The following is a 14100-nucleotide window of genomic DNA, read 5'->3' on the forward strand; positions in this document are numbered from 1 at the left end:
CATGCTTAGTGTGAGGGATTGCTGAAAAGTCAAGTCTTTCAAATCTCCCACTCAGCTACACAGTTTAATTAATCAAGAATCAGCCAAACAAGTGGAATGCCATGGACAATGAGTTCATGGCATTTAGAAATGTATCAACAATTATTGCACTTCTAACAGTCCTTTGTAATATAGACATGATACGGACATTATGATGATAATATTATATTCACAATATATTGCATCTTTAGGCTGTTCAACCACTAAACCAGATTAACAGCTGGTCTGTGTAAAGTAATATCATCTGATCCTTTTAATCAGGTTTTAGAAAAAGGTAGAATACCATAGCAGCTGTGTTAAAGGCAGTTAATGACATTATTGTTGCATTTGATAATGAGGAGAACACACTTCAGTTATTCAGAGCAAGGTGTTGATTGGTTTGATAATTATTTGAAAAATAAAACAGAATGTAGTAAAAATGATTGTATTTGTTCTGAAACTGCAGTTGTCACCAAGGGGAGCCACAGGGAACGATATTAGGTCCTCTTCTGATCATAATTTTATAAATAAGTTAGGATGGAGTGTGTCTGAAGCAAACTTATAAACTTACATACTAATACAACTAAATTCAATTATTTTTCTGGATCCAGGGAGCTTTTAAAATGTCTCATCAATGTCCTGTCTTGGTGGAATTGTTTTTAAAAAGGCTCAGACCAGCTGTGTTTGTCATGCGCTGCTAAAAGCGGCTTGTTGGTGCAACTTTAAGGTCTTTATTGGATTATGGGGATCGTTTTCAGAGGATTGCTTCTTTCTAAGGTCTTACGATGATTGACTCTGTCTGTCTCATTTCTCTAAGATTCATTTCTAACTACAGGGACTCATCACACCGATGTGATCTATATTTGCAGATGAATGGTCTGGTTTGGCTGCTTAAAGGAATCCACTGGTTAACTTATAGGATGCTACTTGCTTATTTTATCTGTTCTGTAATTGCCCTGAGAAATGTTGATTCTTATACCTTTTCTTGCTTCTTTCTTTAAAAGAAAGTTTATGTTTCTTCTGGAACTTGCTTCAGAAAACTTTAAACCACTGCACTACAAAAATGATCTTAAAGTGATTAGAACATTCTTAAAATAAATGTATTTACTATTAATTTAGGGGGTAAATAAGATGATCTGTCAAGCGTTAATATGAGAAAAATCAGATATAATGCACTTGAAATAAGAGACTGCAATTGTCTTTTCTTTTTTTTATATCTAAATAATCTTGTTCCATTGGCAAAATGGAATCCAAGAAAAAATGCATTTCATTTAAGAGAAAATGAGTTACTTAGATTTTTAATTTCTGCAGTGTGTCCTATTGCACACTGTGGTGCTTTTACTGATTCAATCATCAGGTTATTGTTCATCATAATCTGTTACTTTTTCCCCCTTTAACTATTTAACTTTGTGCTTTATTTGTTGTCTCTGGACAGGACTCCCTTAAAAATATTTGTTTTTATCTCAATGGAACTTTCCTAGGTAAATACTGTAGATGTTAAATGAAAAAAAAATGATAATACTAGAAACAAAAAATAACAGATGTTTTTTTTTCTCTATACACCATAAAGAATAAATCATTTGGAAATACTTTGAATCCGTCTTGTTAAAAGGGAGTTTTTCCTCTCCACTGTCGCTACAAGCATGCTTAGTGTGAGGGATTGCTGAAGCTTCAATGAGTCGATGATATCAGCTGGTTTTCCTTAGATAGAAAACTTTTAATCAATCTGACTGGATGATCTGATGAACTGTAAACTGCCTTGAGATGACGTGTGTTAGGAATAAATTGAACTGAATTGAATCAGAATAAAAAAATCTAAACATTTTATTTTGACTCCGTAAAAAAGCCAACTTTAACCTTTAACTGCTGTGTTTTTAAAGGTAGCATGTGGTCTGCTCCACCATAACTAAGGACTCGTCACCAGAGAAAGACTCGTTAAATGACTCTGTTAGTGCGTTAGGTGGTAATTGGTGCCAGAGGCTCTTCAAACCGTTTAAACTCCAATAAAACCACAGAGTTGACAGCAGCAGCAGAGTCTTTAACTTAGTCCACTGCTAGTGCAGAGCAGTGGAAAAAGCAGAAAAACAATACTCTGACATTTAATCTACATTTCTCAGTCTTGTAAACATAATAACAGCTTCATGGATTATTAAATTATGAATTAAAGAAGCATATCTGATAGTGTCATTTAGTCAACACCTTTAGAGCAACTAAAGGTGTTGTTAGAAAACTAAACCTATCAGTCAGCCCCTTTGAGAGGAGAATAACGGCTTCAGCAGATCGTTAAAATCTCATTCCTGTTTCAGTCTGTTGTCTGAAAGATGCACCTATCTGCCTTTATGATGGAAACACTTTATAAAAGAGCAGGAACAACCTGAACATCTGGAATGAGAATCAGTTCTGATTGGTGGTAAACAGAGATGTTTGGACGTCGTATAAAATGATCAGTCATAATCCACAATATTTTAACAAAGTAATAAATTAGTTCAATGTTCAAATTAATTATTTATGTTGACGCGTCCATCCCCTTTAAAAAGGGTCCCCTTTAAACAGCCGCATTACTCTGCCTGGACTAGGATTATCCAGTCCGCTACAAAGTGGGTTTAGTTCCATTAATCTGGAAATTAAACTTTGAAAAATTCCTAATTAAAGAAAAAAAAGTTTTGCTTTTTTTCTCAGATTTTATTTTTTCAAATGTTATTCTAAATTTAATTATAGGAAAAAAAATTTAATAAAAGTAGTTTTGTTTTCAAATTAAATTGCTGTAAATTTCTTTTTTCAGATTAAGCGTCATGAGTTTACTCGGATGAGACAGATTTCTGTTGCTCTAAATGGAAATGACACTGCAGAAAATTAAAATCTCAATAAGTCAGTTTTTTCTTGAAATAAATTCATTATTTATATTGCATTACCTTGAATTAATGAGGTAAGTGAGACACTTGCCAATGGAATAAGACAATTTACATTTAAAATAAGAAAAGATGAATTGCTTTGTCTTTTTTCAATTGCATAATATCTAATTGTTTTAAGAGTAAAAACACTCATTCCATTGGCAAGTCATCTAATTTACCTGCTCAAATTAAGGGTAAATACACGTATTATAAGACACTTTTATTAATTTTGAGATCTTTTTTGCAGTGTAGTGATGACATTTTAATTGATCAGGTTGAAGGGTTCACGTTGGGGTTAAAGATAAGAGAATGGGATCCTTGAAACACAATTTGAAAAGAATGACATTTGAAAAACTCAATCTTGAAAAAAAAAAAAAGAAATTTGAAAAAATCACTAAATATTTTTTGGAAAAATAAAAGAAATTTTGAATAAATAAAAGGGGACAAACACATAAATTAAATGTTTTGTTATAAATGATCAACAGCTCAATTAGTCTAATAACCTTTTTTGGACAAAGAAGTTTTTCTGGATTGCAGCATTTTTATTAAATTTCCATTTAAAAAAACACGTTCTTTCAACAATGATGGAATAAAATTCACTGCATGCTCATTAACGTGACCATATCTGTATTTTGAAAATCTATGTGACTCAGTAAGGAGAACAGCGGCTCAGTCGTATTGTAAAGGTTCTTGGATCCAGACGCTGTTCCCAGAACCCCCCAGAAATATTAGGAAAATACCAAATCTACTCTTATATAGTTAAAGTTATGCTTAGGAGGGATGGTTTGTTGATTTAAATGGATCATGAGCTTATATCTAATATTCAGCTTTTAAAAAATGAAGAAAGAAATTCTATGTTAAACAAACAGCTGTAATGAGTAAATAAAAAGCTTTATGATGTCAGCTCAGGTCCATAATATATATAAAAAAACAACATAACAAAGAGAGACAAAATGAAAATAATGACAGCAAAAACTCAGCATATTCTGGATACCAAAACTTAAACCATAAAGAAGTAACCTATATAAAAAAGCCACAGCTCCAGGGTACATTCAAAGAAAAGCAAATTATGGAGGCATAAAAATAGCTTGCGATGAAGTAAAGAGGAGAAAAGAGTACAGTACCTTTTACTCTAATGTCCGGATTGTGAGCTTTGACAAGGAAGAAACAAGTGGAGAAGAAGAGAAGACAGATAGAAACAGAGTGTTTAGTAGAGAAACAGGCAGCAGGAGGGAAAAATGTTTTAGTTTCAAGGTTATAAGGAAAAGAAACCAAAGATTCATTTTTTTTCTTTTTCAACAGATAACAGAGACAGGAAATCAAAGTTATCTCTAAGCTGACCATGAATGTGAGCAACGTTACATCACATTTCCAGCAGATTCTAAACAGAAGCAGGTTAGAGTCTCAGAGGACTGAATGAGGCTGGATAAATCTTCTAAGCAGCAGAACAAAGGAGCAGCGGACTGCTTAATCAGACATGAGAAAATACAGGACAGCTTTTGTTTTCCTTTGAGCAATATAAACCTAAACTCTACCTAAATGCTCTCCCATTATCACACATGTTGTTAGTTTGGACCCCTTTGCAGCAACTCTGGCCTTCCTGCTGTCATGTAACCTGGTTACTCATCACTGTCAGCTTCTCTTTATGCTTATTCAGAAAGCAAAAAGCTCTAATACTAAGCTGCAGAAAACTGGCTCTTTAAATTCAGCCGCAGCAAATAGTTTGATCTCCTTTAGGTGACAGCAGCTGTCCTTCCTTCACAGTCTAAAATAGACCTTCCAGCCCAACCACAAGGACAAAAGTGACACAAGTATAATTCTTTACAGCTGTCTCCAGATCCTAATAGACAAAGAACTAAAGAAGCTAGACAGGACCTTCCTAAATCAGTACATAAAACATTAATTACACATTTATTGAAAGTAAAAAAGATATGTTTTCTAAATGTATTCATCCTGTTATTTGATATAGATATAAATACATAGATATCTTTTGACACTTTTGTGGTAGTTTTCTATGAATTTAGACATTTGTTTTAACAAAGTCAGGTATGTATCAATAAACACGACTATAATCAATATCCCCTATTATGTTGCCCTCCTCTCTATGAGATAGATTGTCTTCTAATCCACATCTACTGTGGCTACCTATCACTTGCAAAGGGAAAGTGGAGCAGGTAGTAAAAATTAACCGCAGGGTAAGAAGAACAAGCTGTAACTGCTCCAGACCAGTAGGGGGTGATAACGCTATGCACAGTACGTAAAGACGTCAACAGGATGGCCGCTCAGAGGAAAATTGAAGGAAAGAAAAAAACTGTGAGTTTTTCTTTAAATCTGACAAGCACATGGGTTAACGGGTTAACGTTAGCCCTGGCTGCTGCTGACGGGTTAACGTTAGCCCTGTCTGCTGCTGACGGGTTAACGTTAGCCCTGGCTGCTGCAGACGGGTTAACGTTAGCCCTGTCTGCTGCTGACGGGTTAATGTTAGCACTGTCTGCAGCACATGGGCTAACGTTAACCCGTCTGCAGCAGCCAGGGACCAGACCAGCTTTGAACGTGGTGATGTCATCAGTACGCTTCTGTTCCAATTCACCCATATTTATGCTGTGGGCTCCAGTTCTTCTCAAGAACGTACTTGGCGAGGACAGTTCTCGTGAATTGAGAAATGGCCCTAATTTATATCTTAAAAAGGTTTGACCCCTTGTGACTTGGTGATTGTCTCCCCCTAGTGGTCTGGAGTAGCACTGTTATCCAGGGTGAGTTTGCAGCTTTTCTTAACTTGCAGCTGATTCTGCTACTTGCAGCATCATCTCCTTCCATGTTCGCTGTGTGTTTTAGCATTATTTATGTTTGCAGCAGGTTTTGATTTGAAGCGCATTTGCTCCTAACTTCTACCTGTTTTCTCTGATTGCAGCATTTCTTTTTTCCATGTTTTTGTCCCATGTGTGTTTTGTGTCTCATTTTTAATATTTGATATTTGCCGTCTATTGCACACCTCAGCCCCCCATAATTTGGCCTCCTGTAATCTGGGAGAATTTGATAATATCTTGGACTGATAGACATGATGTGCTTTGCTCCTTTTTCAAGCAGGTAAAAAAAATCAGCAGGTAGACTATGGAGCAGGAACATGGAAGAAACATGGATGTCTTATGAATTTGATAAGACTCTTGAAAAAAAAAATGAAGTCTGGCTCGACAGTGAACTGACTGAGATGAAGAGAGGATTCATGCTTTGGAGCTGGGAGTTACTGAGGAGTGGAGAAAGAGTTCTGGAAAAGAAGCTCTGAGGAGGAAACAGATGGAGAGAAAACTCTACGGATCAAAGTGCAAACCGTGTGGGTGGGTCTGAAAAAAAAACAGGGTCTATAATATGAGGGTGGATAAAACTTGGACAGAATAAATGAACTGTTTGTTACTGGGTTAGCTCAGCTGGACACACTGACATGAACACAAACCTTCAGTGAAATGTTTCAGACCCGAGAAACCATATGTTTCACCGCTGAATGACCACAGCTATAGAAATAGTTCTTTTTATAGTGGAAACATACTTCAGTACCAATACGGTTCATATCAATAAAGGCTCTCTCATGCATTGGCTTTATAACAGAGAGCTGCTTTGATTTAAGGGTTTATAACTTCGTAAAAAACAGTACAGCCCCTCACAGATCCCATCTGCTTTTATCCCTCAGTCACACAAAATTAAACTCTAAATTTATCTAAAAAGGTAAAAAGTTCTCCAAAAACCCAGAAATACTACTGTCTCCTTTTAAATTCATGAAATAGATGAGACTAACACAACCAAGGCATTATTTAAACCAGGACTGTCCAAACTTTTTGCCCTGGGGGGAAAAATATCTGAAGCAATTTAATCAAAATCTTTAAAAAAAAATCCCCAAAATCAGATTAATCTGTTCAACAGGAAGCTAATTATGCAGCAATTGAAATAATCAAACAAAGCAGTCTGACTCTATAGAAAAAGGATTGATAAATTATTTACTGTAGGTCTTAAAGGGCTTATAAATCTGCGTATAAAAGAACAAAAACAAAAAGAAATGGTCTAAAATATTCATTTTTATTGTCTTTCTCTATTTTTTTATAGCTACTCAATAAGCAACAAGAACAGGGTATGGATATGGTTATCAACCAAGTTTAATAAATAGGAATTGAATGGTTATTGTAGTTTTGACGAATAACTGAATGTGACTAAATGCAAAATAAAAAAAAAGTACTTTTATTTGGATTTTTATTGTCTAATTAAAATTTTCTTTGGTCTCAGTCTTTTTGAAAGGCTGCTTGTCAGTGAAAACTGCAGGTTTAATAACATATGCGGCTGATAAAGCCTCTTTATGTCTTGAATTCCGGTAATGCGCCTCAGAAAATCATCTTAAAGGCCACTAATGGCCACACGATGCTGTCAGCATGAAGAAGGCAAACATTCAAGAACAGACAGCTTTAGTATTTTAAATGTTAGTGAAAAACTTAAAACCCTGAGGAACATCTCCAGAACCAGAAGAGCAAACACATTTTCACAGAGTTGCATTAATTGACTTTACAGCTGTACAAGCAGAGCGTTTGACAGTGAAGGGTCAGAGATGAGATCTGCTGTCTTCCATGCAGGTTTTAGTGAATGACATGTTAAAGTAGAAACGGTTCATCTGCTCACCAATGTTGCAGTGCTCGCCCGTCCATCCTTGGTCACACTCACACTTCCCATCTTTGCACACGCCGTTCTTGGTGCACAGCGGGTGGCAGGCCTTCTGATCGCACACGCTGCCGGTCCAGCCCTCCTCGCAGCGACACACGCCGCCGTAACACATGCCGTGGTTTCCGCAGTCAACTTCACACACCTCTGTAAGAGGAACCAACAGGTCAGAGGGAAATAAGGATAAGCAGGTAACATTGTTCTGTGTCTCCAACAACATATTCACTTTTTAAGAGCCAAACAGCCACCAACAATAATGGTGTTAGTATATAACTCTCTAGTTTTGGTATTAGCAGTGTGTGAACATGTGTAGCAGCTGATCAAAGCCACAATAAGGTGTACGAAGCTACAGTAGCAGCCATTCAAAATGGCCCTTCCCAGTCAAAAGCCTGTCAAATGGCAGCACACTTCCCCGCAACTCTCAGCAGAATCCCCTCTAACTTCCACCCACTGGCCTTCCAATGGGCGTGTATTTTTTTTTTTACACTGACTCCACCCTTTCACTAAATTACAGGGTCTGATCAGGAGATGGTGATTCTCTTTAAATCTTAATGTCCACAAATCACGACAGGAAGAATACTTTAGTACAAAGATTGATGTTTAAAAAGGAATTGAAGGGGACCAGCCAAGGACCAGCCAAGGACCAGCAGAGGGCCAACCAAGGGCCAGCCAAGGACCAGTCAAGGACCAGTCAAGGGCCAACCAAGGACCAGTCAAGGGCCAACCAAGGACCAGCCAAGGGCCAGCCAAGGGCCAACCAAGGAATAGCCAAGGGCCAACCAAGGACCAGCCAAGCACCAGCCAAGGACCAGCAAAGGGCTAACCAAGGACCAAACAAGGGCCAGCCAAGGGCAAACCAAGGACCAGCCAAGGAATAGCCAAGGGCCAACCAAGGACCAGCCAAGGACCAACCAAGGACCAGCCAAGGAATAGCCAAGGGCCAACCAAGGCCAAGCCAAGGGCCAACCAAGGACCAGCCAAGGGCCAACCAAGGACCAGCCAAGGGCCAACCAAGGACCAGCCAAGGACTAGCCAAGCACCAGCCAAGGACCAGCAAAGGACCAGCCAAGGGCCAACCAAGGACCAAACAAGGGCCAGCCAAGGGCTCATCAAGGAAAGTGGGGAAATTTTGAGTAGCTAATACTGTACGATCTACTGATAGCAAAGGAGTTATCACACTTATTATTTAATAGTTGAATGCAATACTAAACTTTAATTTAACGTATTATTATTAGTTTGAAAAATAGTGAAATATCTCCATCTGTTAGCATATAACCTGCCTTTGCCTTTGTGTAGAAGTGACGATGTAACGTCCTGTACTTTGCTAAAGGCAGCGCTGTTCTGGTAACACTTAACTGAAGTGAGAATCAAGTTGCATAAGTTTACTAGAAGAATTAAGAGATGTGTTCTACCCTCCTTGTGAATGTGGCCATCTTTAACATGAAGCTATGCTAACAGCTTAACCGCAGAAAAAACTAAATATAGCATTATAACCCCTGGAATTAGCCCTGCGAACATCCGTTTGGGAAGTTGATGTTGCGGAACCTGAGGAATATGGGGGAGTCTTAGGATGAGAGCAGCTTTAATAAGAGTCAAACTGTCTTGATGGATGAGTCACGGCATCTCCACAAGCCCAGAGAAAGCGGTGAACCAGCAAAAAGGTCAGGACTTATTCATGGAGATGTTGTCCAACACCGCAGAACAGTTTCTGTTTTCCTTTTTATTTATTTATTTATTTTTAACAATTTAAGGTTTAGTTCATGAATCTATGGAAATCGATTCATGAAATCATTCATTTTATTGCAAGATATTTAGCTTTCTTTACATTTCACAAGCTAATGAACCTTCCTAACACAGAATAATTGTTCAAGTTGACCCAGCAGGATGTTAACCTTCCCAGATTCACACAAACAGAGCAGAGCCATGTGAAGAAAAAGCTTCCATACCAGAGCCACACATCTTGCTCAGATGGTTCTAAACTGTAACCCACGCTCCATTGGGTTTGCTATACCAGCTGCATGCCGGGCAAGCAAACCTTACTCCATTTTATCTTCTATCAGGAAGATCTTTCCATTAACATAAGGGCCTGAATATTTCTTTAGAATATGCTGAATTTACAAAAATTAATGCATCAATATATTTAACAATATATTGTGCCAGCTGTATTAAATAAACCGAATAAATAAAAAAAAGTTACACATCATTAAACAAGACATATTTATAAGATATAAAAAAAACAAGAAGCTATTAGGTTAGTAAAAATAAAAGTATAAATAATAAAATATAGATAAAATATGTGAAACATGTCTGATTTCCTATGTACAGAGATGTAGATATATCATTAACAGACAGGGTATGTCGCTCTGACATACGATCAGACAATTTACCATTGTTTCAGTGAGGTGGACACTAACTGTGTTCTAGCTTTCTGTTTTTAAAATGATACAGATTTTCACTTCTGTGCAGATTATCACTTCCGTCCCAAGTCCCGTATTTGACTAGGTCAGATTAACAAAAGTAAGCCTGCACAGCATATTCTTAAACTAGAACAGAGAGGATTATCTACTTATATATAATTATGAGGGAAAGATAAGCTTTGCTTTCTTGTACTGCCACTTCTTGTTTTTTTTTTTTTGTTTTTTTTGTAGGATTCATAGCAGTTAATTTTTTACTTTATTCATTTTCTGCCCTCCCAAACTACTATTATGGGTAAAAGATTCTGTTTATTAAAATTATGTTATTGATTATTTATGTCTGAGCCTACCCTGCCTGATGTTTACTCACTGTCAGATTCCAAACCTGTTCTTCCTTGTCATTGAGAGATTTTATTTTGTATTTTCCCCAAGCAGATGTGTTTTTGCTTTATAACTGTGCCTCTCTTCTTGTCACACCCAGGAAATGGCTGCTGAATTGCTGTGCAGTTGGACTAAAATACATATGGGGTGCATCTCAGCAGGAGCTAGGGTAGGGAAGGCAAGGGTAGGGTAACAAAGGCTAGGGAGGGTAGGATCACAAAGGGTAGGGAAGGGTAGAGTAACAAAGGGGAGAGGAGGGTAAGGAAGGTTAGGGTAGGGTAGCGATGGGTATGGTGGGGTAACAAAGGGTAGGGTAGAGAAGGGTAGGGTAACAAACAATAGCAAAGGGTATGGTAGGGTAAGAAAGGATAGCAAAGGGTATGGTAGGGTAACAAAGAGTAAGGAAGGATAGGGTAACTAAGGGTAGGGTAGGGAAGGGTAGTGTAACAAAGGATAGCGAAGGGTAGAGTGACAATGGATAGCAAAGGGTATGGTAGGGTAACAAAGGATAGAAAAGGGTAAGCTAGGGTAACAAAGGGTAGGGAAGGGTAGGATAGGAAAGGGGAGGAGAGGGTAAGGAAGGTTAGGGTAGGGTAGCGATGGGTATGGTGGGGTAACAAAGGGTAGGGTAGGGAAGGGTAGGGTAGAGAAGGGTAGGGTAACAAACAATAGCAAAGGGTATGGTAGGGTAACAAAGGATAGAAAAGGGTAAGCTAGGGTAACAAAGGGTAGGGATGGGTAGGATAGAGTAGAGTCCCCTTGTAGAAAATTGTCCCTGGAGTGCTCATCCCATTCAATCTCCATAAGTGCCCAGCGACATACCCTCTGACCAAACAATTTTCCGTTGAATCAGATGCGAATAGTTTCTAGTGTGTTCAGGGTTTGTGCTTCTGCTTAAGAATAAACAGCAGCTTTCTGGTGGAAGATGATAATATTACATTATTTCTGAAAGAAAATTTTAATCTGATAAATCATTTATTAACAATAAAAATAAAACATTGGTAGTTAGGCACTATGTGTCGCTCTGCCTAATCAGCTCCAAAGGCTCTGCTAAATGTCCTTCCTTTACTTGAATTGATTCAAATGGAACAGTCCCAGAATGATGATGTGTAGAATCAACCCTGAGTTCTACACACCATCAATCTGGCTCTCAGGTTAGCAAAGTAAGGCAAAAATATGTCATATTTTAGAAAACTGCTTAAAACTGTTCTAACATTATATACCACCAACCTTGCATCCTCTTTAACGATATAACTCCTTAGGTTAAAAATTTTCCAACATCTCCCTCCTAAGCATCAGAATTTGCAGCATGCAAATGTCCTGGAGCCAAATGAAAGACACTAACTTGAAGTTTTTAGCTCCTTGTGTTTCTGTGTATCAGAAGTATTGTCTTCCTTTTAGCTAAGCCAGGCAATAATCTTATTTTTTTTATCTGTTGACGATGACTAAATCCCATGCTATGTTATGTTCTGTATGCAATAATGAACATTCACCAACATCTACATCACAGAGGCTTAAAAACATAGTATGCTTTGATTAATATAATCTTTAGAAAAAAGGGAGGTACTGAAATTAAATGGGATAGTGAAGAAACAAGCCCTAACCCACTACAGATGTACAAAGATATAAACACTTAATTACAATTCATAACATAGAGCATGTATATAAAAAGTTCCAGCTCTACAGAACTAACAGGACTTTAGCACATTTAGATAAATAAGATAGTGTCTAATAACAGAGGTAGAGAACATGTGGGAGGTCCAGGCATCACTTCTGACCAGGTTCCTCATAGGAACAACCCTCTCAAACGGTATTTAGTCTTTCAGAAGGATAACCATGACACCCAGCAGACATAGCTGAACACTGACCAGAAGAAGATGACCAGTTTGAGTCTCAGCCTCCATCTTGTCTAGACCCAATCCAATATATGGCAACTCAATCTATGGGACGTCCTGGAAAAAACAAATCTAATCATTGGTGCAGCACCTCACAACTTCCTGGACGTAAAGGTTATGCTGCAGACTTCTAGGGGCCAGACTCCCCAGCAGAGCGTCGGAGATCTCCCTCCAGGGGTCAGAGCTGTGTGGGTCTGAAAGGTGGAGCTGGGCACTTCTGTGTGTTGTTTTTCTACATGACTACCGAATGAAAGTCTGGTTGAACTCTGGCTTGAAGTAGAACAATAGAACAGTGCGAGTGTGAAGTCAGCTGCGTTTGAGCGGCCATGTGGCGCTCGTGTGGCTGTCTGTGTGAGACCGTGTCAAAGAAGTAGAGATTAAACGCCACACTGCTAAACTCTGATAAGGGACTGAAGTGCCTTGGGTTGAATGTCGATGTATCTATCCACGCTTGTGTGTTTGATGGCTGCGCATTTGAATGTTTTGACGGATCCTGAGGGAAAGGTCAACAGCACGCCGAAAGTATTATTGTATCAGTGCAGAAGGTATGTACGTGCGCATGCTACTAAAACAAAATACTTATTTGGATGTGCGTTTGATGGTTTGACAATACTTGCTATAACAGCTTGAGGCAACACAAACAGAAGTGAGAGCGCGCATACACACTCGCTTCCCTCTTGTTTGTTTTTATGTCATGCCATCTGTTACTGATCTGCATTCCTCCTCCAGTTTTCCTTCGCTTTATCCCCTTTTTACTGCTTTTCTTCTCTCTTCCTGTTTCCAAACAGCCCAAATACTGAGAACACATTGGATGCAATGGTGCTAACCAAAACAATAACCTTCACCATTGCTTAGATTTTGGTCATCTGAAGTAAACTGAACATCATGTCTGTCAGATGCAGAGATGGTAAAGCAGCGTTTATAGTTAAGGCACACACTGAAATACATTGAAAATCTAAAAATTCAAGCCAACAATGCCATTGGAAGACAGAACAAGACCTTATTACCTTTGTAACATAAAAAAAGTATAATAACAATATAATAACAAGAAACGCCAACTTGCCCGAATATATTAAGAAAAAAAATAAAAGGGCATCTGTAAGAAATCCATGAAAAAAACTGAACTAAAAAACTAAAGAAAGACATTTTTCCTGTCACAGCACAATCTTTAAGCTTTAATGCTGATACAGGCACTTTATTTAGCTTGGCTTATTAACTTTTAACCTTTTTTTTCTTGACTTGTTACCTTTTTTCCCCAAATTAATTTACAGTAGGTAATTTATCATACAAGGGCTCATCTAATTGGTCGAATGCCAAAATAGGATGTGCAGCCATGTAGCAGTATCTTTGCTGAATGGCTGGATATAGATCTTTTGATTCTCCATTTGGGGACTCCATTTGTAAGGGGTATGCAAGTGATCAATAACTCTGACTTGTCCTATAAAGGGTTTAATGCTCCAAATACAAGAAACTGATTTAAGCTTCCTGTAGCTCTTTTGATTTCTCTTCACCTAGAATTAAAACAATCCCACTAATCATTCTGGCTTTATTTGATCCCAAAATTTTCATAACTTGTCACAAGAGTCAATAAAAATGTAAAAAAAAAAATCATGATTTCAGCAGGTAACTAAGAAACTTTGCCTGGTGAATAAGAACATTTGGCTGATCAACTGAAAAGAAAACACATAATTTAACCTCTTTAAATCCACTGGGTCGCCGGTGAACCATTTTAAAGGGTTTATAACTAATAAACTAATAAAAGTGGAAGATACTTGCTTCATAAATGTTTTGTGCCCATAAAAA

At 37.9% G+C, this 14100-nt stretch overlaps 1 protein-coding gene across 10 annotated transcripts in view; it reads right to left on the reverse strand.

Annotated features, from left to right (window-relative positions):
• Nucleotides 1–14100, reverse strand: part of LOC107088586 (teneurin-3) — a 471923-nt gene that overhangs the window by 127532 nt on the left and 330291 nt on the right. For 7 of the 10 annotated variants that reach the window (XM_015380866.1, XM_015380861.1, XM_015380858.1 and 4 more), the window contains 2 exons: nucleotides 7569–7754; nucleotides 4034–4060 (listed from right to left, as the gene is read on the reverse strand). In XM_015380866.1, coding sequence (XP_015236352.1) covers nucleotides 4034–4060; nucleotides 7569–7754 — 213 coding nt within the window. The remainder of the gene's footprint in view (nucleotides 1–4033; nucleotides 4061–7568; nucleotides 7755–14100) is intronic. The other 3 variants (XM_015380867.1, XM_015380863.1, XM_015380862.1) reach the window with 1 other exon arrangement.

The sequence above is a fragment of the Cyprinodon variegatus genome, unplaced genomic scaffold (assembly GCF_000732505.1).
Source record: "Cyprinodon variegatus isolate N-32 unplaced genomic scaffold, C_variegatus-1.0 Scaffold223, whole genome shotgun sequence".
NCBI classification, from domain to species: domain Eukaryota; kingdom Metazoa; phylum Chordata; class Actinopteri; order Cyprinodontiformes; family Cyprinodontidae; genus Cyprinodon; species Cyprinodon variegatus.